Here is a 27,149-nt window from a genome sequence, read left to right as displayed (position 1 = left end):
TCCGCCTCCCTTTTCCTCACAGACACCCCCCAGATCCGCTGATCCAATGGCAGAGGATGCTCCTCCTCTCACATGATGGCCTAAGCCTAGAATGGCCTTTCCTTGAACCTCAGGAATGCCGCATCACTCGGGAATTCAGAAAAGGACTCAAGACATGGCTGCTCGAATGAAAAGAGCACAGCGAAGCAGATAGCAAAACCAGCGCCTTGACACCCTCACAGGTGATTTGCCACACTTCATAAATCCTCATTGATTGATTGATTGCATTCACAAAACTTTATTGAGATAATGAAGGATCTTTCCCCACTCCATATCATTGAAAACCCAAAGTATGCCATTTTCCTGCTAGTCAATAAGTAATGGTACAATAGCTTCTTCACTCAGCAATTGTGCCCAGTATAGCCATTAACCAGTTCCCTCCCATCTCCCATAGTATGTAGGCTTTGTATTAGCTCGTGTGTTTGTGTTTCCTGACTCTGCATCTGCCAGGATTCCTGAAACCACCTGTCCCTATTTAAGGATTGTCTCTTTTGCAGCCCATCGTCTCCACCAGTTTCTAAAAAGACCAAGGGCCTGATTTAGAGTTTGGCGGCGGGTTACTCCATCACAAATGTGATGGATATCCCATCCACCATATTATGATCTACATAGGCTATTATGGGACTAAATACGGCAGACAGGATATCCATTCCACATTTGTGACAGAGGAACCCCCTCCACCAAACTCTAAATCAGGCCCTAGTTCTCCATCATGGAACAAGTCCCCAACTGTTGTGATATTGATATTCGGCTCTTCCAGGAGTAAGTAGTTTCCGAAGCCTAAAGTATTTCTCAATATCTGGTACCCCAAGGGCCCCACATTCGACTGGTAGATTTAAGGTGACAAGGGCTTTTCCATGCCTACCAGCATCCCCCTACCCCCAAAGTATCTCATAGAAATTGTGCTAACATTTTAAAGAAGGACATAGGTAGAATCAGCTACAGAATAATGAAGCTATAAAGCAGTTGGGGCAAGACCAACATTTTAGCTACGGATGCCCAGCTATTACAAATAAGGGCAGTGTATTCTAGAATTGAATCTGTTATTTCTCAGATGGTACTGCAAGGTTGCCATTTAGCATATCAGCTTTAGAGTGCTAGATATTCACCCCTTGATGTGGAAGGAATTCTTGTCCATTTCTGGTCCCAGTGTAAATCAAGGGACTGTTGCACATTCTGGGAAAGATATGACTTGGACCAATTGAATTTCAATCCAGATATTTGCCAGAATGCCAGAGTATTGTTGTTATGGTGGATAAGTCAGCCATCACATTTTTAAGATAAAGCAGGACATCTTCTTTGTATAGCAAGACCTTATATATGGAGTTACTCAATGGAATTCCAAGCTCATCCCCTAATGTTCCTAGTCTAATGACGTGAGGCGTTTGTCAGGTCTCGTACCGGCTTAAGGGATAAACATAATAATGGCCTCCAATATTGAGGGAGGGAAGTGCTCCTCTTCCGATGCTGTTGCATACTTGCAGTTAATTTGGTGATCATCTGAAGGGAATAACATTGCATAGAATTACATGTGGATGCCATTTGACCCTGGTGTTTTCCCTTCAACCAGACCCTGAAGTGTATCCCTAATCTCTTGTTCAAAGATAGGGGTTTCCTTCACTGCCCATTGTTCTGGTGCCAATCTAGGAAGCATTGTCTTCTCTTGGAAACTCAGTGCTTGTGCATCACATGTTTTATTGACAGCTTTCTACAAAGTGCAATAGTACTGGGAAAATGCATTGCATTTCCTCTTGCATATATACAAGTCTCCCAGCTTTATCTTTAAGTGAGGTGATCTCAGGTGTGATCAGTGACACTTAATCAATTGCACCAGCAGTTTACTTGCCTTATCGAATTACTTATGTGTTTGTGCTAAACATGTCCTATGGTCTAACCAACTATGTGTCCAGGTGTTGCTCTCTAAGTTGTTTAATGCTCCCCTGTGATGCCATGCTGGTTGCAGCTTGCATTTTAATGTGTTTATGGACGATTCTGTCTTACCTAATTCGTTCAATATCATCTGCCGCACTCCCACCATATTTGGATACTTATACCCCTAATTGTAATTTTATATGCCTCCTAGTTGCAAATGGAGATGCTATTTTGCCCCATTAGAACACAGAATACAATGAGCATTCCCTGTAAGTAAGTAGTCTGCTCCTCCATGTGTCTCTTAAAGGCCAATGTTCCATCCATCCCCTTAACTAGTTGATATTAGATAAGGATAGAGCCTGAGTCAGCAAATTGACATCATTACTCCTGTTGAAGCCCCCCTACCCAGGACCCAAATGGTATCTACACATGGCACCTGGACTTTGTGCAGCTTGAGCATGTGCCCAGCTTAACTCAGATTTCAGGTGTATGTGCTTCCCAGCACCACCAGGGCTCCAGCCAATTTGCCTCTGAGGAGGACCTATCTACTCTCTACATTACTGCAAATTTTCTTCTCCTTTAAAGGACTTCCAGTCATCTATATCAGAGCTCCTCATGCATATGCAGAGTAAACCATGCTGTAAAGCTGTCCCCTCCATCTGTGCTGTAGTTAAAGGCCCTCTGCATGTACCAAATGTGTCTCATTCAGAAATACAATGGGGGCCTTCCATCTAACCAGGAGGAATGTATGCAATATTGTTTAGTCACTGCATTTAGCCCCTGATAGTCCCAGTTATTATTCTTTAGTTTGAGTTTAGCATCCTTGTGCAGTAGGATGATCTTGTGTGCTGATGGTTAGTGCAAACCTCCTGCTGTTACATCTAGTGCATCCCATCAGCTATGCTGGATGGTGATGTGTCAGCTATGCTGGATGGTGATGTGTCAGCTATGCTGGATGGTGATGTGTTGTGCTACTAACCATTGTGTGCTATTCTCAATGTACTCTAACTTGAAACCCTTCCCTCCTGCCCTAGAAAACATTCGAGAAATACCCCAACAGTAGCCTGTCAAGTGAACTGATTAATATTGAAAACTGTGTATACTTCCTCTCATTACCACTGAACAGATATGTTAATTAGGTATTGGCTTGTCTGGCCCCTGTGAAAGGCACAGGCTCACTTTACTTATATGTGCATGGGTGCAGCCAGTCTCCCTGTCAATAGTGCCCTACCAATATTTTTAGAAAATGTGACCTTTACTGTGGCACACAACAGGAGGAGAAGGAGGCATCCTACCAAGACTAATTTATGCCACCCCAACCACAGACTTGCACACATACCTGAAGCGGAGCCAGTATATGTTGGAGTCAACCCAAGAGTCAGCAACAGCAATAACATGTCATTTAAATGTACTCTTATGTTTACACATGCACATAATGCCTATCAATCTGACCGTCATATCAGATCAGATATCGGATTGTCTGAAGTTTGAGAAGTAACCATCCGGAATGGCAGTGTACCCCGAGTGTCATCATCTGTGACAGATTATTCTACGGAGGTCGCAAATCGAGCATGGTATTTCTCAGGCTGCACCATATGTCTTTTAAGGTTGCTGCCATGGCTATGGCTTCCATTCTGCCTTCTTGTATTTGAATGCAGTGTAGGGGTCTGTTTTCCAGATAGATGCTTGGCCCTGCCACTGCACTTTTGCAATAGCATAGGACGAGTAGGGGGTCACTTCTTTTTTTCCTTGATCTCCTGTCTGACAAATGGCTTCATATTGTCCATCCCATTCCAGTGTGGCTTCTGGCTCAGTTTCGAAGTGGGAGTGTAGGTCAGCAATGATTCCAGCTTTGCAAGGAGCAACAGTGCATATTTTAACTCAAAGAGTCTTAATTTCTTCTTTGAGGGGTAAAGATGCTCATTTGGGCTGGACCACTTGGTATAATCTGGGAATATCTTGCCCTTTGAATGTTCAAGACCAATCACCCTGCCTTCCTTGTGGCATGCCCATTAGTGCCTTTGTCCCTATAGTTTAGGATTTTGGCAACAATAGATCAAGAAGCTCTTCTTGAAAGGAGCAGCCTAGCAGGCACTGTGTGGGCTCTTTCCACTATAAAGTGAGGGCCATGGCGAGACATGTCTTTCTGGAACCACTTCCATATATTGTGGTGGTCTCGGCCTTCTTTCAATTCTGGCATCCCAACAGTATGCAAATTATTACAACTTTCTCTGCTGTCTACATTCTCAGTTGGGCCCTCAAAAAACATAACTTATTCTGTTGATTCTTGGATCCATTTTGCCTAGTCAGATGTCTGTGACATCATGTCTTGCAAGCATGCGTGATGGCTGTGCACTCTTTCAGCCAGATTTTAACTGATTTTCATGAAGATGTCCAGCCACACCATGACCACGTCAACCTTTTTTTTTTTTCAGGCAGTGGGCGTTTCAGATATTGCCTTTAGGATCCAGTTTAATTTGTTTTGGACAGGGGATTCAGCAGACTTCCTCAATGGGGCCATCTTTTTCACAATAGCTTCAGGAGCCCGAGCCAAGGGGTCACACAAGTCCCCGTGCTGCATTTGTCTCCTACCTCACTGTACTCTGCCATTCAGTTATTTGCTAGGTAAAGAGTGCAGCACACTACTCCATGGCCACCTCTTCTCAGTTCCCTGGTTAAACCTGCACGAGCCATTCGAGACCTCTACCTGGCTAGCTGCCATTTTATGGGATTCCGTTCTGCCATTTGCGGCTGTCTGACCTGACTCATTTAACAGTCAATGTATGGGGCAAACATCCATGTTACTTTATAGGGGCACGAGCAGCCAGTGTCAGGTCAAAGGGGCTACTTTTGACACCAGTTGCATCCACATTTTTCTCATGTCTGCACTGTTTATCCATGTTCTGAGTATCACTGTGTCATGCCCAGTATTGGTGGTACTTAGGCTGTCTGTATTCAGCATTATGAATGTTGAGGCAGTACAAATGCAAGATGTCCACAGGAGGAGAGTGTCTTGGGTGATGACTCGTGCACTCCCAAGTGAAGGGGACTAAAGTGAATCAATTCAGAAACTAAATTCCCACATATCTAAGTAATAAATCTTGCCCTATATCTGTGGGTGCCTCTACCCCGTGAAACAAGGTTGGTGCAATTTTACCCCTTAGGAGGGCTGATGTGCCGGCCAAGAAAAGCCACACTTTATTCAGAGGAAAGAGGGAGAGGGCATGGGCTTCCAGACACCCATTGCAATGCAGCCACACCACCCACACCCTGTTACTTCAGGATCAGGTTTCTAAATATGTGCACTTCAACACAGAAGGCCAAACCACTTGGTCACACCCACACTGGCCAAGCCAATTCCCGGGCCGCATTTCTTAGGGATTTTAGTACTTACTGCTGCCCCCGCTCACCTGGAGGTCCCCTGGAGGAAAGGTGGCTTCAATTGAAGACTTGCCGCAATCTTTTCTCTGTCCTCGGGAGGGTTGAGCTAAGACACAGTGAGTCAGAGGTCAAACACAGGCCGGTAGCTCCAAGGCTACTCACTGCCAATCAAGCAGGGGGACAGAGGATGCATTGACCCTGGCAAATTGCTAGCCCTGGGGAGATGCCATCCTCTCTAAGTTAGGCCGCCACTGAGCCATGTCATTCTAAGAGCCCAGGTCCCCTCAATCGATGTCAGTGAGCGCTGCCTAAAACAGACGATGAAGAATTCGGTGGGTCACGTCCAGAGCCTCACAGAAAGGCAGACACCATATTTGACCATCCAAGCGACACACCTTCTCTCTTGTGTTATTTAATGCCTGTATGCTTCCCCTCAACCAATTGGTCTAGAAAAAAAAAATTGTGATGCCATCCCTAAACTGTTGATACCCAAAACCACAAGATCTATAATGAAGTAGAAAGGACCATCTCAGAGTGATTCCCTAATTAATAGCAGGCCTGATTGGATGCATCAAATAAGCAATTGACAATCTGTATTTATGAAGCCAGCTGAGGATGACACTACTTGATCAAACATAAAGGCCAAGGGTCATTCAGTCAAGAAGCGATTTCTCAGCCATCATAAGAGAGAGGGTCTCCCCAAGTTAAGTGTTTCTTCTAGTGTAAGACTAAGAATTTAGATTTCAATGTGATCTCCAGAGATTTGGCAGTTTCCTCTGCTACACATTTATCCTCAGGCACTGTAATTTTAGCAAGGATAATGCCCATCTTGTCCTTGAAATATTGTTGTACAGAGTTGCACCACTTTTTTCGGAGTGACTGTGTGGAACTTTGGGATTCGACAGCTCTTTAACAATTGAAAGAGTCCCTTGGTGGGTTTAAACACATTGATTTTATAATCATAGCGCTAATTTTGCACCTTTGATGCTATTACATGAGGGGCCCTTTTCTCTGTCAGCAGATGACTATGCAGAGAAAGAGTTGATGAGTGGGTGATTACTAAGTATTCTAAGGTCCTCTATGTGTGACACCTTTGTGAGGTCCAGAATCTAGCTTTCCTTAAGATCTGCTGGGAAGGGAATGCACGAAAATTCTCATCCCAATAACTTGGGTAGCACAAAGACTCTTATCACCTTGCACTGCGCTGCTCACCCAGAGCGACATAATTTTTTGGGTTATGCTGCAACAGTCATCAGATTGTCCAGGATTGCCTCGAGTGAATCTCACTCCATTTGTCTGTGCTATGCACTAAGATCTTCATCCAGTTATCCTGGGTGGCACACACAATTTCTCATCAATTGACACACCATTTCTCAAAGTCCATTTTCTTGGGCTGTGATCTATGACTCCAATTCTATTGTCCTTGACCAAACACCAGGATACTCTTCTCCTTATCTGGAGCCATGCACCAAGACTCATCATACTATCCTGGCCATACACAAGGATTCATGTCCCAGCCACTTCCCATTGTCCTGATTTAACACCAGGATTCTTAGCCCCTCATCCTGACCCAAGAACCAAGAGCATCTCCCTACCGTTGTGGCCACACACAATGATTTGAATCCCTTTTTCCTTTACCGAATACAATTGTCATCCCATTGTCCAGCTCATACACCAGAATTTTGGTGGCACCAGCCTAGTTGCACAAGACTTTCATCCCTTCATCATGGTCTTTGGACTCTGAATATGCTCTTTCTCATTCTCTTCCATATTCTGCCATGTATTATGTAATATTTTGGACATAGACTGACTAAGAAGTGGCAATATTTTTGTTTTACTGTTGATAGGTACCTTCATTTCAATGCCCTGGAGACACTGGAGCCCGACATTTTTGATGACCTGCCCAGCCTCGAAAGATTGTAAGTAAATGGAATTTTTTTATGGTAAACTGACTAGTTTGGTATTCTTGACTCGTATCCGAGGTTGAGCATGCAGGCCAAGCAACCACCTCTGTTTGCATAACTAGAGTGTAGATATTCCGTGTCAGGTTAGCTGCTTATTTCACCAGTGTTTGACAAGTGCCCCAGTAAAATAATGCAGTAATATCTTTCAGGCAATTAGGAATAGTACAGGCTTCGTTTGTCCCGGACTATCATAGTAATACCACATAGTTTCCTCTGTTCCCAATATTGCAGTTTTTCTCAGCTACATTCCAGCAGGATTTACCTGGTGAAATTTGTGTGGGGGAAATCCTGTGGTCTGTGTGATAATTTGCACGTTATAATTCTGTTTTAGGCACAGGAACCTGTTTTTCCCCCACTTGCGCTAATTACCAAAGGTACTGCAATGAGGGCAAAGATGCTAATTAAAGAGTACTCTGGTCCAAAGTTATTGTCTTTGTATTTCAGCAAATTCTTTAAATGCTCCACAGATATTAGGACATAATCTGCAGGATACAGGAGGAAAGAGAGCATATACATAGAAAATTGCTTTTTTTGGTTTGCTTTTTTTGGTTTGCTAATAACTTTACCTTTGGTGCGTTTGATGAATTGTCACAGAACTTTACCAAAGAAGTGTCTCATCCAACTCAGCTTCTTCCTGGAACGTTTTGGAGAGATCCTTCAAGCGGGGGGGGCGCGAAAAAGGGGGTCCAAAAGCACATCCCCCCATGCAAATTTCCATAGAAAAATGTAACCATAACTCGTGCCCTCTCCATGCAAGTTTTTTCATCAATAATTTTATTGCAAAGGTTGCATTGATATTATCAATTATGTCACAGAAGATGTCATGATTGATGTAATATGTAGGGTAATTATCAGTCCATGGTGAAGGCGCAAGTTATAGTTACCTTAGGGCACCAGTTATAGTTTCTTGAGATAAGTATAACTGTAATATTCACTGAAAAAAACTACGGTTACAGGGACGTTATATTTAGGTTCAGATTCTGCACACACAAAACCACAGAAATTAAGCAGTTATAGATATAGTTATCTCAAGTAACTATAACTCCTGCCCTAAAGTAACTATAACTTGCACCCCCGCCATGCACAGTTATCTCATAAACAATTTCACTGCAAATGTTGCAGTGGTATTTCAGTGATGTCATAGAAGAGGTCATGAGTGATGTAGTATGTGGGGTAATTAGCAGTGCATGGTCAGGGCGTGAGTTATGGTTACCTTATGGCACGAGGTATAGCTACTTGAGATAGCTACAACTATAACTGCTGAATTGCTATGGTTTGTGTGTGTACAATCTGAACCTAACTATAACGTCCCAGTAACCTTTGTTTCTTTCAGTGAATTCTAAGGTTTTTTAAACTGTATTTCCTAATTATAACGTCCCTGTGCCATTTAATTTGTTACAGTGAGTTTCGATGGTTTTAATGCCATTAACTAACTATAACTTCCCTGTAACCTGGGTGTGTGAGGGGTTGTGTAAGTGGGTGTGCGAGTAGTTGTGTGGCTGTGTAAGGTGGTATGTGTGTTGTGTGTGTGTGTGTGTGTGTAACCGGCTGTTTGGGTCTGTGAGTGGGTGTGGGAGTGGCTGCGTGGGTGTGTGAGAGGCTGTGTGGGTGTGTGAGTGGGTGTGTGAGTTGTGTGGGTGTCTAAGTGGGTGTGTGAATGCTGTTTGGGCCTGTGAGTGGGTTTGTGAAGTGTGAGTTGATATGTGAGTTGGTGTGTGAGTGGCTGTGTGGGTATGTAAGTGGGTGTGTGAGTGGCTCTATGGGGTGTGTGAATGGGTGTGAGTTGTGTGGGTTTGTAAGTGATTGTGTGAGTGCTGTTCAGGTCTGTGAGTGGGTGTGTGAGTGGTTTTGAGGGTCTGTGAGTGGGTTTTGTGATTGGTTTCGTGGGTGTGTAAGGGGGTATGTGAGTGAGTGTGAGCCGGAGTGCGGGTCTGTGAGTGAGTGTATGTGTTTTTTTTTATTGGGATCTGGATCCACCCAAATCTGTGAGGATCTAGGAAGATCTGGGTGGATCCTCGGATCCATGTGTACCAAAAAAAGCATTTTTGGACAACTTCTTGCCCATGAGGGGTCCCTCACAGACTCCTCCATTAGTCCCATGGGGTCAGAGTACCTCTATTCTGAATCCTTCTATCACTTTTTAATTTGATTTCCCCTGCTAGGTACCAAGTCCCAATAAACAAAATGGCAGCTGCAACTTTCTTCTCAGTTTGCGGACAGCCAATCACAGTATTGCTGTTGGCACATGGATTCGCGAATCCACCAAAATCCATGGAGGATCCCCATCCCTAGATATCTATATTTCTTTTTCCTGTCATAACACCTAAACTACTGAACAAATTAGCATCAAATTACAAAAAGCACTCTTTCTGGACAAACATTTAGCTTTCTGCCACATTTGCTGTAAATCTGTTCAGTGGTTTGGGCTGTAGTTGTGCCTAAAATCCCTATAGGAAGTTTTATGGGGAAAATGTGATTTGGGACCCCCCATTTTCTCCGCCCCACTTGAAGAATCACCCCAAAATTTCAACATCTCACGTGAAGTAAGTGGAGAACTAGATTTGCAAATGTCATGAAGATTCATCAAACGGCGTCAAAGTTATTGGCAAAACAAAAAACATTTTTCAATGAAGACTAGGTCTTAACTATAACTAAAATATCTATCTATCTATATATATCTATATATATATATATAGATATATATAAAATAGAATGCATTACATCCCCTGCCGCCTCCTCTTTCCACACAGCTCGCCCTAAAGGTGTCCTGGACAGTATTTAGCATGCTGCTCAAGAAGGCAACCACTTTTTCGGCATCAGTTTTGCCAGGGAAGTGATGTCACTCAACCTTTAACTTCAAATGACATCACAGGTTTGAGTTCATTAGGCCCCATCTGCCTGTCAACAGTCTCCTATTTGCTGCAGAGTTGCTGCGTGAAGGCCGCGGTGTGGAAACCGCAGGAAAGTAGATAGGGCCCATTGTCTGTTCCGTTTTGCAAGCGCTTCAAAGGGCATGTGCTGAAAGTAAGCGGAGGTGAATAAAGAAACAGAGGAGCTTCCGAGGGGCCTGCTTTGGAGTTTGGTCCTAAGAAAAAGTTGTAAAGATTTCACAGGTTTCAGAATGTGCTTTTTCTATGACCAGAAGTTTCCCTTGGCAGAATGCCGGTACCAGGCTTCCTGCTTTTTATAAGATGGAAACCGTATGTTTTTTGCATGGCACGGGGTGGCACCGGAGATCTCAAAGGCTGAGAACATGTCAACAGCACAATTAACAAGTCCCGCTCGTTTCTTCCTCTTGACAGGTTTCTCCACAACAACCGGATCGCCAGGATACAGCCGGGCACTTTCTCACAGCTGCCCTCCCTCAAGCTTCTGTGAGTAATCGCGCGCGCTCCTCTCTCAGGGTTCCATGTTCAACATTCAGCTTTCTGGGCTTTGTTACATTTAAATAACCACATCATTTTTAATCAAATACCGTCTTTGGCTTCCGTGGAGAACCCTTCTTTCACCGATGGACTCCCCAGCTATCTGATCCTGTCCAGTCAATGTAAATATAACTTTATATGACCCATGCAACAGTGGCAAAATATATCCATAACACGCTCGGTTAGACCTCCTCCCTTGTAGTATTCACCACTAAGACCATAACAAGCTTAGATAGACTTCCTCTCATGTAGTACACACCACTAATATCATAACAGGCTCGATTAGACCTCTTCCCATGTAGTGTACACCTCTAATACCATACCGGGCTTAGATAGCTCTCCTCCCATCTAGTATACATCGCTAACAGCGCTATTACCGCTATTACCATAACAGGCTTGGTTAGACCTCTTTCCCTGTAGAATATAACCACTAATACCATAACAGGCTCGTTCGGACCTCCTCCCATGTAGTATACACCACTAATACCATAACAGGCTCGGTTGGACCTCCTCCCCTGTTCTATATGCTGCTAATACCATAACAGGCTCGTTTAGACTTCTTCCCGTGTAGCATACACCGCTAATACCATACCAGGCTTAGATAGACCTCCTCCCATGTAAAATACACCGCTAATACCATAACAGGCTTGGTTAGACATCCTCCCATGCTAATACCATAACAGGCTCGTTTAGACTTCTTCCCGTGTAGTATACACCGCTAATACCATAACAGGCTTGGTTAGACTTCTTCCCATGTAGTATACACCGCTAATACCATAATAGGCACGGTTAGACCTCCTCCCAAGTAGTATATACTGCTAATATCATAAAAGGCTTAGTTAGACCTCCTCCCATGTAGTATATACCACTAATACCATAACAGGCTTGGTTACACCTCCTCCCATGTAGTATACACCGCTAATACCATAACAGGCTTAGATAGACCTCCTCCCATGTAGTGTACACCGCTAATACCATTACAGACTCGGTTAGACCCCCTCCCATGTAGTATACACCACTAGTACCATAACAGGCTCGGTTAGAGATCCTCCCATGTAGTATACACCAGTGATTCCCAACCTTTTGACTTCTGTGGACCCCCACTTCAGTATTACTGAAACCCGGGGACCCCGCTGAATGATTACTTGAATCCAAGGACCCCTTCACTGAGTCATTACTGAAAGCTGGGGGCCTAATCTGTTAATATTATTTAATTTTCTAAGCAGTCGTGGACCCCCTGAGGAGGCTTCGCGGACCCCCAGGGGTCCCCGTACCGCAGGTTGGGAACCACTGGTATACACCACTAGTACTATTACAGGCTCGGTTAGACCTCCTCCCATGTAGTATACACCACTAGTACCATAACAAGCTTGGTTAGCCCTCCTCTCATGTAGTATACACCACTAATGTCATAACAGGCTCAGTTAGACCTCCTCCTATGTAGTACACACCACTAATACCATAACAGGCTCGCTTAGACCTCCTCCCATGTAGTACACACCACTAATATCATAACAGGCTTGGTTAGACCTCATCCCATGTAGTACACACCACTAATACCATAAGAGGCTCGGTTAGATCTCCTCCCATGTAGTATATACCACTAATGCGATCCTTGTGGTAACATTATTTCATCCCATGACCGCATCTGATATCTGTGCCTAATTAGACCAAATGTAATGTATATCTTTAATTCAAGAAAGTGGGGTAGATATATCCCTAATATAACACCAATGTGATATCTGCCAGTACAACAACAACATGAAATGTGAAGCTGCAATGCAACCCATGTGTGACATCAGTCCCTGAGTTGTCCTAATGTTCTCTTTGCTCCTAATTGGACAGCATGTGTTATCTGTCCCTAGTCAGATGTTTGTGAGATTCTCCCTACTGAGACCTCATGTGACAGCTGCTCCCCATCAGGACTCGTATTCATTTCATTAATTTGCTATTATATAGATTTACTCTTGATGGCGTCAGATTCCTTTGGGGTTGAAAGGTTTGAAGGTGCAATATGAATGCGTTGGTGGTGGTAGATAAGCAATAGGTGAATTTTCAGTGGTTCCTGAAACTTCAGTTAATCTGCCTCGAGCACACAAGCAAAGGGAGGGAGTTACATGGAGTAGCGCCATGTGAGTCAAGGGCTAATCCTCCTGATGTTGGTACCTCACCAATCGGACCGTTAGTCTGTCATGGGCATCAGGCGACTGGTGGACTGGTTGAGCAGCTGCACCGCAGAGTAGTATCTGCATGTGCAACCAAGTAGAGCTTTGTGTACAAGGATGATTGTTTGAAACTCCACCCATTGCTTCATCAGAGATCATCATTTGTTTATGAAGTAGTTTTGTAATTTTCTACTTGGCGTTTTCTATTCACTTTTCAGTGCTTGTTCGGCTTGTGTGCAGCCATTGTGCATGTGGTCGATAAGGAGGTTGATGATGTTGGAATATCCTACACTGGATATTTGAGGAGTGGTACCCACTGCGTATATATTGCCAGCTCCTTCTTATAGGAAGGATGGCTTAGTATTGTTTTGGCACAGTTTTTAAGAGGCCCACCATCAACCCTATCTGCAGGTAGAAAACTAGGTAGTTTCTGAAGCATGTCTCATAGCCAACCAAACTGCTAGGTGAACTGATGTGCCCCATATCTCTTGGAATCAGCTCCACTTGGGTGAGCCAGTTCATACTACTGGTCTTTTGTTTCATCTGGGGGGTGAAGTGGCTATCTTCCATGTGCAGGTATTCTGAACCTATTTCCTGCAGATAGTACATAAGGGTCTGAATTTGATTCTTTGCGTCAGTGGAGCCATTGCAGCTTGTTTGGATCTTAGGTGGTGTAGTCTGATTTTTGTATGATTAGGTCATTAGGGCAGGAATGATGTAGTCAGAGTGTTTCATGACATAGATGAGTCAGGCAGCGTAGTTTTGACCTCTTTTGACTTTGATTAGAACCTTGGGCCCATGTGAGAACTGTCCCTAATCAGAAGTAATGTGGCATCTGTCCTTAGAGCTTAGCTGTTACCAGATTTTAAGTGAATCTCAATTGATATCTATGTTCAATAGACCTTCTGGGCAAGTTTTGCTCTTATTCAGCTTGTAGGCAAAACCTGTCCCAGACTGGCCATAAGATAGTTCGAATATTCCTGAATATTGAAAGAAAGTGATTTTATTTAGGACACAGATGTGTTGTTTTCTTGCAACTTATTTAAATTTCTCAGTAGATTTGAAAGAAAAAAACTACAAGACTCATGATGCTTTTCACCTGAACGGGAATAGACAACATGGAGAAAGGCTACCATAATGCGTTCACAGAGGCGAAAAAAGCTGCACTGCCTCTTTTCTTAATACTAACTCATAGTCTGTTAATAAAACGTACGGTTCTGCAGTGCTTAGTAGTAGAGACAAAGTGCTCAAACTGAAGAAGACAAAATTCCCATCAGCCTTGCCAACTGGCATAAAGATGCAGTCTGAAGATCTAAAACTAACCAGTTATTTCTTGCTTTTGCTAACTTCACTTCTGAAAGCCTCCATAACTCCCCCTGTGAATCCAAAGGAAACCCCAGAAACTCCATCTGCTGCGAAGGAAAATGTACTTCTATTGGATCATGAATCAGTGATATGGCCGGCGGAACCTACCTCACTAATGTCCTTCTACTGATCCATGAAGAGCTTATTGTGCAGCTATATCACAATTTAAAACCCGGCTGCCCGAATTTCGCTGGTAGATTTTTCAGAAGTTTGTTAAAACACCAAGGCATTGAAGAGAGACTGAAGGGGAGGGAAGCAAGCATGTTGATCTGATCCTGAGAAATGAACTGAAGGAACTTTCTGTGTGGCTGATATACGAAAAATGTTAGGTTTTATATTTCATATCTAACCAAACCATCCAATCTCCTGCGAGTAGTAGGTCCCTGAGATTAATTATAGTCTCCATCTTGAAGTGGCAGCCGAAAATGATTGTGACCCTTTAAATTTACAACAGGAACAAAGTTAGTGTACTTTTACTTGACTAAGAATATAAAGCTCTGAAACAGCCCTGAATCAAAGGCACACAGTTCTCTTGCTCCCTTCAGAGGCAAACCTGTCACCTCTGATGCAATGAGACCCATTTCATCCAGGGAAAAATATATAAGACCCAGGAACAGAGTTTGAGTCACAGAGAAATAGAACTCTGAAAACCTTCAGAATCTCCAGAATCGAGGATCACTTGACAACCTTACCCAGTAATGTGTGAAACAAGCTATCCTGTCCCCAGGCAACATGAAGGAACTGGGAGGTGGACTTACTATGCATGGCAAGTCTTCCCTATTGACCTCCAGCTGAGGTTATTCAGCCTTCTCCCCTTCGTTAGGGGAAGAACTCTTGCCAATATTACTGTAAGGACAGACCATGTTGTGGTCTGTTATTTGGTCCTAGGCAACCAGCAAAATTAACCCTGGATCCATCAGCCCTGGAAAAACATACCTACAGAAGACACATGCTGGGGAAGAGTGAGCTATGCCCCCTAGTTGGATACAGTTGTCGATCTTTTACACAAAAGTGTCACAAATAAGAGGACTTAAGCCTCACTTTCCATCTCAGTTCCTGCCAAGGCCCCAAGCTTTGGGGCAATTCTTATCAATAAACCCTTTCTTGGTTTTTCGGGATAAGGCTGATTTGGTGTTCCTTAAGAAACAGAAGTTTAAGCTTACTTTTATAAGGCATACTAAAGCTCAGAGGTGTCTTGGTGTTAGCGATCTGTCAGAAACAAAAAAGTTAATTTGGAAAAAACTAGGTCTGAAGCCCTTTCCAGAAGAAGATCAGGTTGGACTGAGTTTTAAAGTGCATTGGTAACTTGTTCCATGCATTTCCTGTAGACAAAAAAAAGCTCTTCCCACCCTAAAGAGCTTTTTTACACCATGGGACTATTATGTTCTTGGAAAAGGCAGAGCATAGTGTTCTGTTGGGAACATTCCAGCAGAATCTTGACTTTAAGTATTCCGGTACTGAGTCATGCAAAGCTTTATGTGCCACACAAATAGCCTTAAGTATTACTGTTTTTTCACAGGCAGCCAATGTAGATCAACAATTGCCTGAGGAGCAGACTGAATATTAAGGGTGTTTGATAGCAGCCAGGCAGCATTATTTTGTAGGATTTGAAGTTTGTTCAACAGGCACGGTTGTAAGCCCATAAATAAAGCATTAAAGTAATCAACTCTATATAGTAGAAGGGCAACAATTACCATTTTCCTGACTTCAAAGGGGATAAAGGGAACAATTCTCCTCAGGGTTTTCAACAGACAGAAACATGTGGAAGGGACTTGACTAACATGCAAAGGTGCGCTTGTCGTCAAAACAAATTCCAGCATTCCTAACTTTTCTGACTGGGTGAGACAGGTTTCCTGGATCCTGCGGCCACCACATGTGGGACGAAAATGAGGTGTTGCGACCAAATAGAAGAAATTAGTTAAGTTTACGATAATTTTTGTTCATCCATTATCTCACCTCCTGAACACTAGTACAGAAATGTGTGTCAACTTCAAGCAGGTCAGTGGAGATGGATCCCACTGTCTAGGAAGTATCAGCATACGACCCTATATTGAACCCAAAAGAGCCTATCAGCTTTACCAGAGGAGTAAACTAAACATTAAACAGTGTGGGACTTAATGCTGAGCCCCGAGGGGCACCACACGGAAGAGAGAACAACTTAGAACCAAAATTACTGTAAGTGAATGATCACTCTCGACTTGCTAGAAAAGACCGTAACATAGTGTAGGAGGCTGGCCTGGCTTGTAGTGGGTACCAAGGGGTACTTACACCTTGCACCAGGTCCAGGTATCCCTTATTAGTGTAGAGGGGTGTCTAGCAGCTTAGGCTGATAGAAAAGGTAGCTTAGCAGAGCAGCTGAGGCTGAACTAGGAGACGAGTGAAGCTCCTACAGTACCACTAGTGTCATATGCACAATATCATAAGAAAACACAATACACAGATATACTACAAATAAAGGTACTTTATTTTTATGACAATATGCCAAAAGTATCTCAGTGAGTACCCTCAGTATGAGGATAGCAAATATACACAAGATATATGTACACAATACCAAAATATGCAGTAATAGCAATAGAAAACAGTGCAAACAATGTATAGTCACAATAGGATGCAATGAGGGCACATAGGGATAGGGGCAACACAAACCATATACTCTAGAAGTGGAATGCGAACCACGAATGGACCCCAAACCTATGTGACCTTGTAGAGGGTCACTGGGACTGTAAGAAAACAGTGAGGGTTAGAAAAATAGCCCACCCCAAGACCCTGAAAAGTGGGTGCCAAGTGCACCTAAGTTCCCCAAAGAGGACAGAAGTCGGGATAGGGGAATTCTGCAAGGAAGACCAACACCAGCAATGCAACAACGATGGATTTCCTGACGAGAGTACCTGTGGAACAAGGGGACCAAGTCCAAGAGTCACAATCAAGTTGGGAGTGGGCAGATACCCAGGAAATGCCAGCTGTGGGTGCAAAGAAGCTGCCACTGGATGGTAGAAGCTGTGGATTCTGCAAGAACGACAAGGGCTAGAAACTTCCCCTTTGGAGGATGGATGTCCCACATCGTGAAGAGTCGTGCAGAGGTGTTTCCATGCAGAAAGACCGCAAACGAGCCTTGCTAGCTGCAAGGGTCGCGGTTAGGGTTTTTGGATGCTGCTGTGGCCCAGGAGGGACCAGGATGTCGCCAATTGCGTGAGGGGACAGAGGGGGCATCCATCAAGACAAGGAGCCCTCTCAGAAGCAAGCAGCACCCGCAGAAGTGCTGGAACAGGCACTACAAAGTGGAGTGAACCGGAGCTCACCCAAAGTCACAAAGTAAGGTCCCACGACGCCGGAGGACAACTCAGGAGGTCGTGCACTGCAGGTTAGAGTGCCGGGGACTCAGGCTTGGCTGTGCACAGAGGAATTTCTGCAAGAGTGCACAGGAGCCGGAGTAGCTGCAAAACACGCGGTTCCCAGCAATGCAGTGTGCAGTGGGGAGGCAAGGACTTACCTCCACCAAACTTGGACTGAAGAGTCACTGGACTGTGGGAGTCACTTGGACAGAGTTGCTGAGTTCAAGGGACCTCGCTCGTCGTGCTGAGAGGAGACCCAGAGGACCAGTGATGCAGTTCTTTGGTGCCTGCGGTTGCAGGGGGAAGATTCCGTCGACCCACAGGAGATTTCTTTGGAGCTTCTAGTGCAGAGAGGAGGCAGACTACCCCCACAGCATGCACCACCAGGAAAACAGTTGAGAAGGCGGCAGGATCAGCGTTACAAGGTCGCAGTAGTCGTCGTTGCTACTTTGTTGCAGTTTTGCAGGCTTCCAGCGCGGTCAGCAGTCGATTCCTTGGCAGAAGGTGAAGAGAGAGATGCAGAGGAACTCTGATGAGCTCTTGCATTCGTTATCTAAGGAATTCCCAGAAGCAGAGACCCTAAATAGCCAGAAAAGTAGGTTTGGCTACCTAGGAGAGAGGATAGGCTAGCAACACCTGGAGGAGCCTATCAGAAGGAGTCTCTGACGTCACCTGCTGGCACTGGCCACTCAGAGCAGTCCAGTGTGCCAGCAGCACCTGTGTTTCCAAGATGGCAGAGGTCTGGAGCACACTGGAGGAGCTCTGGGCACCTCCCAGGGGAGGTACAGGTCAGGGGAGTGGTCACTCCCCTTTCCTTTGTCCAGTTTCGTGCCAGAGCAGGGCTGGGGGATCCCTGAACCGGTGTAGACTGGCTTATGCAGAAATGGGCACCATCTGTGCCCATGAAAGCATTTCCAGAGGCTGGGGGAGGCTACTCCTCCCAAGCCCTAACACCTTTTTCCAAAGGGAGAGGGTGTAACACCCTCTCTCTGAGGAAGTTCTTTGTTCTGCCATCCTGGGCCAAGCCTGTCTGGACCCCAGGAGGGCAGAAACCTGTCTGAGGGGTTGGCAGCAGCAGCAGCTGCAGTGAAACCCCGGGAAAGGTAGTTTGGCAGTACCCGGGTCTGTGCTAGAGACCCGGGGGATCATGGGATTGTCCCACCAATGCCAGGATGGCATTGGGGGGGCAATTCCATGATCATAGACATGTTACATGGCCATATTCGAAGTTACATTGTGAAGCTATACATAGGTAGTAACCTATGTATAGTGCACATGTGTAATGGTGTCCCCGCACTCACAAAGTCCGTGGAATTGGCCCTGAACAATGTGGGGGCACATTGGCTAGTGCCAGGGTGCCCACACACTAAGTAACTTAGCACCCAACCTTTACCAGGTAAAGGTTAGACATATAGGTGACTTATAAGTTACTTAAGTGCAGTGTAAAATGGCTGTGAAATAATGTGGGCATTATTTCACTCAGGCTGCAGTGGCAGGCCTGTGTAAGAATTGTCAGAGCTCCCTATGGGTGGCACAAGAAATGCTGCAGCCCATAGGGATCTCCTGGAACCCCAATACCCTGGGTACCTCAGTACCATATACTAGGGAATTATAAGGGTGTTCCAGTATGCCAATCTGAATTGGTGAAATTGGTCACTAGCCTGTTAGTGACAATTTGGAAAGAAATGAGAGAGCATAACCACTGAGGTTCTGGTTAGCAGAGCCTCAGTGAGACAGTTAGTCATAACACAGGTAACACATACAGGGCACACTTATGAGCACTGGGGCCCTGGCTGGCAGGGTCCTAGTGACACATACAACTAAAACAACATATATACAGTGAAATATGGGGGTAACATGCCAGGCAAGATGGTACTTTCCTTCACATAGTCAGGGCGGAATCACTGATTTCAGTACTCTCCAAGCGGGCCAGCAGCACTTTATGGCTGACGGTGTCAAAAGCTGATGACAAATCTAAAGGAATGAGGGCAGTTTTGCCACCATTGTCAATTATCTCTCTGATCTGCTCAAGTAGCTACAATCAAAGCAGATTCCATGCTGTGACTACCTCTAAAACCATACTGAGATGAATTGAGCAATTGGTTAGTAGCAAGGAAAGATGATAGGGCCAGATGTAGCAACAAGTTTGCGAGTCGCAAATGGCAAAAATTGCCGTTTGCGAGTCGCAAACCGGAGTTTGCTATGCAGAAATGCATTTTGCGAGTCGGGACCGACTCGCAAAATGCATTTCCGACTCGCAAATACGAAGGGGTGTTCCCTTCCTATTTGCGACTCGCAGTGGTATGCTATTCAAATGGAGTCGCAGTTACCATCCACTTGAAGTGGATGGTAACCCACTCGCAAATTGGAAGGGGTTCCCATGGGACCCCTTCCCCTTTGTGAATGGACCCCAAAATATTTTTTCAGGGCAGGTAGTGGTCCAAGGGACCACTACCTGCCCTGAAAAAATTCCGAAACAAAAGGTTTCGGATTTTTTTTAAAGTGCAGCTCGTTTTCCTTTAAGGAAAACAGGCTACACTTGAAAAAAAAAAAACTGCTTTATTAACAAGCAGTCACGGACATGGAGGTCTGCTCACTACAACAGGCCTCCATGTCAATGAGTGCCCATAGTCGCTATGGGGCCGCAATTTGCGACCCACCTCATTAATATTAATGAGGTGGGTCTTTGCGACCCCATAGCGACTCGCAGACGGTGTCTGAGACACCGTTCTGCATTGCAAATTGCGAGTTGCAATTTGCGAGTCGCTCGGACTCGCAAATTGCAAGTCGCAATTTGCAAAGTACCTACATCTGGCCCATAATTCTGTATTCATAGCTTTCTCAGCTATTTTGGCAGGAAGCAGAAGTTGTGAGATAGGGTGATAATTACTAACTTCCAAGGGGTTTAATGAGGCTTTCTTTATTAAAGGTATAATTGACACTTTTTTTCCAGATTGTAGGGTAGCATCTAGATTTGAGGATGTTATTGAGTAGTGTAGTAAAATGTATGACATTCTTCCTAGGGACCAGATGCAAGATTTTAAAGGGGCAAGGATCATTAGGAGTTCCAGAGTTATTAGCTTCAATAAGCTTAATTACCAGCTCCACGGACAAAGGAGAAAATTCAGTAAAATGTTCTTGATTGGAGATAAAATCCTCCTGCAAGAGTTAATTTGAAAACCCTTGTGAATTTAAAGAGAATTGGTTATAAACCTTATCTACATTACAAAGGTGGCAAGGCTGTTGAAGCTTCCCGCCCAGGAATGTCCATCCTGCCTGGGAGAGGAGGCCTCTGTTCTGTGCCCTCGAGAGCATTGGATCTCACCCCAGCGGGCCAGAACTTTGTCTACAACTCTGTCTAAAGTGGCTGTACTGTTTTGGACCAGTCAGTGCCCACGCTAGGTGTTGGTAGGTTTTCAGGGGGCACTTCTAAGGTGCCCTCTGAGTGCATGTATTAATAAATCCGTCACTGGGTTTTGTGAGGGTTTATTAATATGAGATGTTTGATACCAAACATCCCTATTTTAAGTGAAACCATCATGTAGTTGGGGAACTCATAATGACCAGCGTCCAGCATATGTACTTAAAATTTCTTTCCGGTTCACTTACTGTGTCTGAGAATCGACAAAGACATAGCTGGGGCATATCTGCCCATACAGTTATGCCCTCACATGTAATATAATGCACCCAGCCTTTAGGGCTGGAAGACCTGCCAGAGGGGTGACTTACATATATTGCATGCAGTGTAAAGGGAGACAGGGCACAGAGGCTGTGTGCCATGTAGTGTTTTCATTTTGGTTCTGCACCAAGACATGCAGCCTGCGAAAGCAGCACTGTGTGCACTTAGTGAGAGGGTCCCTAAGGTTGACAATTCGTGCTGCAGCCCTCAGAAGCCTTCCTTTAGTACCCCATGCCCTAGGTACCAGGGGTACCATTTACTAGGGACTTACAGTGGTAACAAAAGGTTTGCCAATTGGGAAAAACGACTTTCTTCAGTTTTGGGGAAAGAGATCTGGCACTGGGGACTGTTAGAAATGGGGTCTTTGGTTGGCAGTCAGGTTAGCCCCCTGTCCAACCAAGGACCCTGTCTCTAGTCAGGGTAAGTCACACACAATCTAAATTATCCTGTACCTACCTTCTGGTAGCATGGTACTGAGCAGTCAGACTTAACTTGGAAGGCAATGTGTAAAGTATATGTGCAATAAATCATGCAATAACACAGTAGAAACACCACAAAAATACAAGAATACAGGAAGAGTTGCATGGAAGTCGGGCTGCATCGTTCCGACTCAGTGATGCGTCAGTCTGGTGGGCCGTGTGTCAAAGTTCCGGTCACAACGTTGGCAGTGTGGCGATCTCCACTCGGGGAGCAGGGCTGCGTTGTTCCGGTTTGGCGTGCAGTGATTTTCTCACCTCTGGGCAGGTTGTGCGTCAATTCTGGCAGGCTGGGCGTCGATTGTCGCCGTACAAGGAGTTCTTTGCAGAGATGAAGTCTTTTTGGCCCTGAGACTTCAGGAAACAGGAGGCAAGCTCAATCCAAGCCCTTGGAGAGCACTTCTCAGCAGAGCCAGAGGACAGAAAGGCAGCAGAGGACACCATCAAAACCAAGAGCACCATCCACTCCGGATCTCCCTCTGACCCCTGCCCCCACCATGTCTTCAACAAAGCGAGCCCCATCATCGTCCCCCAACTCCGTATGATCATCAATAGCTCCTTCGAGACCACCACCTTTCCGGAGAGCTGGAAGCACGCTGAAGTCAACACCCTACTGAAGAAACCCAAAGCGGACCCCGAAGACCTCAAGAATTACCGTCCCATCTCCCTCCTCCCCTTCCTGATGAAGGTCATCGAGAAGATCGTCAACGGCCAACTGACCCGCTTCCTGGAGGACAACAACACACTGGACATCTCCCAATCAGGATTCCGAACGAACCACAGCACTGAGACCGCCCTCATCGCCGCAACCGACGACATCAGGACCATGCTCGACAAATGCGAAACCGCGGCCCTCATCCTCCTGGACCTCTTGGCTGCTTTTGACACCGTCTGCCACCACACCCTCTGCACTCGCCTCTACGACGCCAGGATCCGCCACAAAGCTCTTGACTGGATCACTTCCTTCCTCTCCGGCAGAACTCAGAGAGTCCACCTCCCTCCCTTCCTGTCGGGGGCCACCAAAACCATCTGCGGTGTTCCCCAAGGATCTTCTCTCAGCCCAGTTCTTTTTAACATCTACATGGCACCACTCGCCATCATCGTCCGATCCCACAACCTCAACATCGTCTCCTACACTGATGATACCCAGCTGATCCTCTCACTCACAAAGGACCCCGCCACCACCAAAACCAACCTCCACGATGGACTGCATGCCATCGCCAACTGGATGGAGAAGAGCCTCCTCAAACTTAACTCAGACAAGACAGAGATCCTCGGCTCCAACCGCTCCGCATGGATGACTCCTGTTGGCCAGCCACCCTAGGAACTGCACCAACACCCACCACCCACGCATGCAACCTAGGCTTCATCCTAAACTCATCACTCACCATGACCCAGCAAGACAACGCCGTCTCATCTTCCTGCTTCAACACCCTCCGCATGCTTTGCAGGATCTTCGGATGGATCCCCACCGAAACAAGAAGGACGGTCACCCACGCCCTCGTCAGCAGCAGAGTGGACTACGGCAATGCGCTCTATGCAGGAACCACAGCCAAGCTCCAGAAGAAACTACAACGTATACAGAATGCCTCTGCACACCTCATCCTTAACATCCCTCACCGCGACCACATCTCAGCCCACCTCAGAGACCTTCTCTGGCTTCCCGTCACCAAGAGGTTCACCTTCAAACTCCTTATCCATGCTCACGAAGCTCTTCACAACACAGGCCCGGCCTACCTCAACGAGAGACTCACCTTCCACACTCCCACCCGCCAACTCCGCCCCGCCAACCTTGCCCTCGTATCCATCGAACTACAGCCAGCGGCAGATCCTTCTCCCACCTCGCCGCCAAGACCTGGAACACCCTCCCCGCCCACCTACAACAGACCCAGGACCTCCTGACCTTCAGGAAACGCCTCAAGACCTGGTTATTCCAGCAGTAGCAGTCCTTCCCTCTCCCCCCACTCAGCGCCTTGAGACCCTAGCAGGTGAGTAGTGCGTGAGTAGTGCGCTTTACAAATGTTTGATTGATTGATTGACTGAGACACGTTTAGGGGGCTACTTATGTGGGTGGCACAATCAGTGCTGCAGGCCCAGTAGTAGCATTTAATCTACAGGCCCTGGGCACATGTAGTGCACTTCTACTAGGGACTTATAAGTACATTGAATAAGCCAATTGGGTATGAGCCAATGTCACCATGTTCTAAGGGAGAGAACTTTTGCACTTTAGCACTGGTTAGCAGTGGTAAAGTGCGCAGTCCTAAAACCAGCAAAAACAGAAGGAGGCAGGCAAAATGTTGAGGGTGACCACCCTAAGGCTGTGAGATCTAATAGGGACCTTATATATTTTATTCTTGTTCTCCCCGACCTGCCACTTTTCCCACTCGACAGCCACAACTGAATTTGAGTAAGTGGACCAAAATGTCAAGCTACTTATCTTGACAGCACATTTCCTAGGATACCGTTACCCATTGCTCAAGTGTGTCACTATTCTGGGATCAAGGATGAGAGTAGCCACAGCCTTATAAGATAATGTGGGTTGTGAAATTTCTTCCCCTCATTTTGGCCAGGGTGGCCCTTTCTAGAGGCGACCTCAGCCTTGACGTACTATAGTCCTCAACATGTATAGAAGAGATCACTCGAAAGAGTGGGGGTGCTGAACTAAGAGAGGATTAAACATAGGGTGTTCACTGGAATCCGTAATACCAATTAGGGGTGTTTAAACATTATGCATTCTCTGCTTTTTAAACAAATTAGCATCACAACCATCATCATTGTATTACATATCGATATACACGTCAGCATAATTAACATCATCATCATATCTCTCTAAGACATCACATATTGAATCGAATGATCTTGTATAAACCTTGCATTTCCACTGCCGGCTATAGGGTTTAGATTGAGAGCTTAAAGCATCATCAATTTGTGGAAGGCACCACCAATCTAGCAATCAAATATATCATCCACGTTATGTAATGTACCAGTCAATACCAAGTGCTTTGATTTACATAGTTGTTTGCCACCTTGGTACTGCACTTTGCACAAGTCCTGAATGCTGAAAGTACGACCTGCTTCCACCATCGGGCATGGTCAGGGTACGTGATGTAGCTTGAGCCACAAAAGTGCCTGTATCAGGAGCCGCAGTCTTTAAAGATTAAGAAATAACCTTATGAACTAGGTAGAGTGATGCATCAATAAACTCACATGGGTTTTTCCTATTTCATCCTAACTAAGCACCCTTACCCCTGGAATCTTTAAAAGTATTCGCCATATTTACTGGTATATGTCTAATTGGAAAGCTATATTTAAAAAAAAATGAGACCTTTCTAAGTCGGTAAGGAAATTGCGCGCTCAAATTCGTGATTAAAATACACAAGGCTGAGTACTACGTGTACTCTTTCCAACTAATAAAACAAACAAAGATTATTTTTGAGCTGCACACTCGCAATCTCAAATCAAACAACCCAGACCTGTAACGCAAGAATCAGAATGTATTTCTAACAAGGGAAAGCAAGTCTGAAAGGATAGCAAAAAATATGTGTGTTAAACATATCTTAGACTGTATCGTCAACAAAATAAAAAGTGATGGTTTGTTGGCCTGTATGCATCGTAGGAGCTCTATATTACTTATTCCTGTTCAGATTAAGAGCCTTATGGGTGTATAGTAGTTTTTTTCTTTCAACTTAACTGCTAAATGGGAATAAACTGTTGTAAAACAATGCATAATGGAGCCTCCAGTCTTGTAATGAGATTACAGATGCCGCTGATGGGGTCCATGGTGTAGATATCTGTTCTTGATTGTGCATCACAGTCATGTTATCCATCATGAATGTACCGCATGTTAATGTTACCTTTCACTTATTTGTCAGCAAGATGATGCTGTTACTAAATGCGCCCCATGGTGATGATATCCTTCAATATTTGTGCCAAGGTTCAGGCTGTCACTGGCTCGGCCCCACGACGATGCTATGAGTCTCCAACATGCGGGATAGTGATGATCTCTGTCCCTAATTGTGTCACATGGTGATGTGACATTTTCCCATGGCTGTGTCCCATGGATGTGATAGCTGATGATGAATATGCCCCTTGTGGTGACATCTTTCACTAATTGTGTCCCAAGGTGATGTTATCTGCACCTGAGTATGTCTCATGGTGATATCTGCCACGAAATATAAATATCGGGAATGATATCTTCCACATACAATGCTGCGTGATCATGTTACCTATCACTAACTTGTTCCATTGGTCATACTATGAGTCTGCCATTTGCCACAAGGGCAGAGCTGCCATGCGCCCAGGATTATCTGGCTGGGACTATCCCAGTTGTGCAGCATCTGTCTCAACAAATTGTAGGGCATTTAGTACACGTCCCAAGATTCAGAGAGGGTCGACTAAACACACAGAGGAGTCAAGCTGTTATGAGCTTCAGGGTAGAATTTAGCAGTCCCTAGAAGAAAGCATTTATTTCAGATACTTGATAATGTGTGTAAAAGGTGCATTTAATTCCTCATAATGCCACATTGTTCGTGTTTCCTTAGCAGCTCATCACTGTCAATTAAGTTGCGCCCCTCAGTTAATACAAAATGGTAGTCCTTCTAAGTTTGTGAAATGCCCCGGTTTTTGTTTTTAAAAACTGTTCTCCTCACCCAGGAGGATGAAACTTGTCCGTTTTTGTCTCCAATAGTAATGGGGTCAGGCTCCGAGTGGAATCCATAGTGATTGATTTCTGCCCCAGATTGGGCTACATGTGTAATGTTTTAGATGGGTGTCATAGGCCATTTACTATGCAAACGTGTGAGTGGACCTCTTAAAACAAACACCACTTGGGACATGTTTTGTTATTCTGCATCCTATTACATGTCAACTTATTCACTCACAATGCAGGTGAAGCCAGGCATTTTAAGAGGGTGATTACGTTCAGATCAATGTGGAAAGAACACGTTTTGAAGGTTGATATAGGTTTGACAGGCGGGTGACTCATTTAAGTTATTAGGTAAGGACCACAGCACTCAAACATAACTATATACAGCAGGTTAAGTAATTCACTGAACGATAATATTGAAAACAGTCTTTGATGCAAAATAAGATTGAAGCGAAGTCTTTTACTCTCTCCTTGTAACCTCGTAGGTTTATGTGTATCAAGGGAAGTTCCTTACAACTCAGTTAATTTCTGTTGAACTGTTGGAAACACAGTCCTTTTTTATGGTACAATCCATGTAGTCCATGTGCTTGTAATACATACAATAGCAGCCCGTTGTTGATCCAATACAAAAAACAGCCAACACGTGTTTCGTCACACAATGACTTTTTCAAGGCCAAAAAGTATGCAACGATATGTCCCTATGTATTAGAACATTGGAACGTTGGCAGCTCCATTGAAAACAATGGAGTGCTCCGGGCTTTTACTGGCCGGTAAAAGCCCGCAGCGCCAACTTTCCAATGTTCTCT

The 27,149-nt window shown here is 45.0% G+C and overlaps 1 protein-coding gene across 1 annotated transcript in view; it reads left to right on the top strand.

Annotated features, from left to right (window-relative positions):
• LOC138303797 (peroxidasin homolog) overlaps positions 1-27,149 on the top strand; it is a 193,013-nt gene that overhangs the window by 60,135 nt on the left and 105,729 nt on the right. Inside the window, exons 5-6 of the mRNA XM_069243211.1 lie at positions 7,140-7,211; positions 10,559-10,630. Of these exons, the coding sequence (XP_069099312.1) occupies positions 7,140-7,211; positions 10,559-10,630 (144 nt within the window). The remainder of the gene's footprint in view (positions 1-7,139; positions 7,212-10,558; positions 10,631-27,149) is intronic.

This window comes from Pleurodeles waltl, chromosome 7 (genome assembly GCF_031143425.1).
Source record: "Pleurodeles waltl isolate 20211129_DDA chromosome 7, aPleWal1.hap1.20221129, whole genome shotgun sequence".
Lineage (NCBI taxonomy): Eukaryota > Metazoa > Chordata > Amphibia > Caudata > Salamandridae > Pleurodeles > Pleurodeles waltl.
Note: the sequence above shows the minus strand (reverse complement) of the source record. Positions and strands in the feature narration are given on the sequence as shown.